The following is a 4,369-nucleotide window of genomic DNA, read 5'->3' on the forward strand; positions in this document are numbered from 1 at the left end:
AGATTCAGACTAGATACAAGAAAGAACTTTTTTATGATGAGGGCTGTGAAACACTGGCACAGGTTGCACAGAGAAGTGTGGTAGAAGTCTCATCCCTGAAAACATACCAAGTCAGAATGGATGAGACTCTGTGCAGTATGATCTAGTTGAAAATACTCCTTATTACTGCATGGGAGTTGGAGGAGATGACTTGTAATGGTCCTTTCCAACACAAACCATTCTATTATTCTCATTATTGTCCAAGTAAAATCAAATTTGGGAGCCTAAAGAATTCTTTTTCCTTTTATCATATATACTGGCAGTTGAAGAAAAACAGCACAAGTACACAGTCTCCTAGGCAAGCAAAGGTTCTATATCAGCAAGATAAAAAAAAACAACTTTAAATCACAAATCTGATGTATGATGACCCACCTCATTGATCATTTCTATTTCTCTAAAGGTCAGTCTGTCCAGCCAGTCTACTTTCACCATGTGACCTTGTCGATGAGACTTGGTGAGCTGCATGAAAAAAACACAATGATAACATTTAAATTGCTCAGAGCAAGAAAAAGAATATCAAAGCTATAATTTAACAGAGACATTGACGCGAAGTCATAGGAAGAAAACAAACTGGAAAAAATGCTTGTATATTACATACACCATAGATGATGGTAAACAGCTAAGCCATGCCATAAAAACAATTCTAGTCTCTAAAACACTGACCACTGCAAAGACTAAAACGGCACTCTGACCACATTATCTTCTGAATTTTTAACACATTAAAAACAGGAAACTATTTTTAAAGCCAAGTGATGTAATAAAATTATTTATTCTTTTGTGTTTCTAAGTTATACTGTGAAACTTACTAAGACAAATTTAAAAAAAGGTATTTAAAAAACTATTCCAAATTGAGTAATTCTGTCCTTGTTAGTCTTACTTAAAAAAGTTTTCAGACTTGGATTTACACATCACAAGAAGTCAGCTGAAGACCTATAGCAAGTCCTAGGGAGTTTGTTCTCCCTTTCTTTTTAGTCATCTGAAAAGTATTTCCAGTTTTACTCCTACGTCTATATATTGCTGTAAAAATAGCAAGGAAGTTGAGGTGCTTAAAGGACTACCTAACAGTAGAAGAGTGGAAAAGAAGATAAGTAAGATGAGCCCTACTACCTGTACTTTCAGATGCACTGACACACAATTATTTATAAAAATTCAGCAGACCACACAAATACAAACAAGAATTATGTTTTCAGCTCCTAAGAAATCATAACTGTTCCTCAAAAAAAAAATAATTATTGCAGTATTCAAGAAGAGACGCAAAGGAACTAGAAGGCATTGGGTCATTTAATGTTTCAAAGAAAATCAGTATCTGTCTAGAAAATGGCAGGTGAAGAGACCCTCAAAATTACCCCTATTACTACTGTATCAGCTTTGTTCTGTGGTAAACCAGCCCACCAAGGAGGATTGACACTTGAAAAAGCTATACAAACACACTAACTGCCATTTCTTGCCCAGCTGACAGCTAGGGGCAGGGAACACACACAGAGTACTTAGTGTATGAACAAAACATGTTGTATGTAGGAGAATACAGGATACACAACAGCCTGCTTCTTCCATGTGGAGCTGTACATGAGGTCACTACTAAAAAAGATGGGAGAAAACTTAAGACTTACTACATGCTGAGAGTTGTGGAGATTGCAAAGTTTAGGTTTGTTGGATGCCTGCACTAGATTTTCAGAGCTCAACACTATAGAGGTATTAGAAAAAAATAAAGCACTGCGAAGAAAAAAAAAGCTAAAGCGTTCACATCAGTAAAACTGTTTCATTATTCTCACTAAAACTCCCATGTCTTAGCAGTCAGGGACAAGTATAACTGCACAACAAGGGACAGCTGGGGGTAAACACAAACCCCATCACCATCTACTCTGGAGAGAGCATCAGCTTCATAGTCAGGTCCTGACCCTGACATTACAAACTCAGAAGATTCCAAGTTTCAGAAATCATGCAGAATCCAATAGCTCTTTACAAGCAATGCTGACATAATGGGCAAATAATTGTCTATTCCCGAAAAGCCTGTAAACAGCCATTAAAACCACTAATGAAATGAAATGCCAGTATTCTGCAGCCTCCCTGCAGGTGCTCTTGGATCAGTGGAACTGATCAAAGATCAGTCAGTCAGCAGTTATCCTTGCATTTTAAGACCTTGATCAGATGTCACTTTGTATTATAGAATGGTTAAAGTCAGAAGGGACCTTCAGGATCACCAGATTCCAGCCTTCCTGCTTTGAGCAAGAACTCCAACAGACCATCTTGCTTGTTCACTTTCCACTTTTTTGCTGTTTAAATCACAATCACTGGGGTTATTTTTATCTTATTCACCTGCCCAGAGTTTAATTCGGTTTTTATGGCCTAACAACATTTTGGATACCAGTTCCTACCTCTCAGCAGGCAACAGAATTTAACAATGAATGTATTTGTCTCAGAAACAGCTCATGTCAGAAAGTTTGAATACACTACAGCTCACGCTGCACACCATATCTGTAGGCAAATACACATGAAGAACCATTTTCTTAGATTAATATTTAAAGCTTAAAGTAAGTGAGCAGCTACTGCATTCACTTAAGGTAAAGAAGCATGCACCATCTGCTACTAAGAGGCTTCCCTTTACATACTATCCCCATCGTTACCTCCTTTCCTTTAGCCAGCAAGTGTGAGACTAGTGATAGGATAAGGGGCAATGGGTGCAAACTGGAGCACAGGAGGCTTCATGTAAACATCAGAAAAAAAATCTTTACTGTCAGAGTGATAGAGCACTGGAACAGGCTGCCCAGAAAGGTTGCGGAGTCTTCTCCTGTGGAGACTTTCAAGGCCCATCTGGACACATTCCTGTGTGATGTGCTCAGGGTGATCCTGCTCTGGCAGAGGGGTTGGATTAGATGATATTTTGAGGTCCCTTCCAACCCCTAGGATTCTGTGATGGTAATGAATGGATCGAAAGACCTTTGAAATACTTTTTGTTTTACTAGAATAAATTAACATACCACTCATGGGAAAAATACCTTAAGGTCACCAATATTTGAGCATGCTAAGGTATTCCACAATCTCTCCATTAACATTCGTCAGTACAGGAAAAAAATCTGCATTCAAAATCACCCCCAGGATGCAAACCCATGGCTTCATTAACAGCAATTTTATAGGCAACACTCACATGTTTTGTAAAAGCACAATCAGATGATGCCTCGACATGAAAGGAGAGACTTGCCATGGAATCAGTTATTTAATGTGAAAGGATGCAACTCATCCAGCAACCAGTCACTGATTTTATGGAAATTCCCTACAAAGTCAGAAGGGACCTTCAGGATCACCAGATTCCAGCCTTCCTGCTTTGAGCAAGAACTCCAACAGACCATCTTGCTTGTTCACTTTCCACTTTTTTGCTGTTTAAATCACAATCACTGGGGTTATTTTTATCTTATTCACCTGCCCAGAGTTTAATTCGGTTTTTATGGCCTAACAACATTTTGGATACCAGTTCCTACCTCTCAGCAGGCAACAGAATTTAACAATGAATGTATTTGTCTCAGAAACAGCTCATGTCAGAAAGTTTGAATACACTACAGCTCACGCTGCACACCATATCTGTAGGCAAATACACATGAAGAACCATTTTCTTAGATTAATATTTAAAGCTTAAAGTAAGTGAGCAGCTACTGCATTCACTTAAGGTAAAGAAGCATGCACCATCTGCTACTAAGAGGCTTCCCTTTACATACTATCCCCATCGTTACCTCCTTTCCTTTAGCCAGCAAGTGTGAGACTAGTGATAGGATAAGGGGCAATGGGTGCAAACTGGAGCACAGGAGGCTTCATGTAAACATCAGAAAAAAAATCTTTACTGTCAGAGTGATAGAGCACTGGAACAGGCTGCCCAGAAAGGTTGCGGAGTCTTCTCCTGTGGAGACTTTCAAGGCCCATCTGGACACATTCCTGTGTGATGTGCTCAGGGTGATCCTGCTCTGGCAGAGGGGTTGGATTAGATGATATTTTGAGGTCCCTTCCAACCCCTAGGATTCTGTGATGGTAATGAATGGATCGAAAGACCTTTGAAATACTTTTTGTTTTACTAGAATAAATTAACATACCACTCATGGGAAAAATACCTTAAGGTCACCAATATTTGAGCATGCTAAGGTATTCCACAATCTCTCCATTAACATTCGTCAGTACAGGAAAAAAATCTGCATTCAAAATCACCCCCAGGATGCAAACCCATGGCTTCATTAACAGCAATTTTATAGGCAACACTCACATGTTTTGTAAAAGCACAATCAGATGATGCCTCGACATGAAAGGAGAGACTTGCCATGGAATCAGTTATTTAATGTGAAAGGAT

At 39.0% G+C, this 4,369-nt stretch overlaps 1 protein-coding gene across 1 annotated transcript in view; it reads right to left on the minus strand.

Annotated features, from left to right (window-relative positions):
• Nucleotides 1-4,369, minus strand: part of PIK3C3 (phosphatidylinositol 3-kinase, catalytic subunit type 3) — a 74,339-nt gene that overhangs the window by 64,229 nt on the left and 5,741 nt on the right. The window contains exon 5 of the mRNA XM_010005040.1: nt 412-498. Within this exon, the coding sequence (XP_010003342.1) occupies nt 412-498 (87 nt within the window). The remainder of the gene's footprint in view (nt 1-411; nt 499-4,369) is intronic.

Source organism: Chaetura pelagica, unplaced genomic scaffold (genome assembly GCF_000747805.2).
Source record: "Chaetura pelagica isolate M959 unplaced genomic scaffold, ChaPel_1.0 scaffold121, whole genome shotgun sequence".
Lineage (NCBI taxonomy): Eukaryota > Metazoa > Chordata > Aves > Apodiformes > Apodidae > Chaetura > Chaetura pelagica.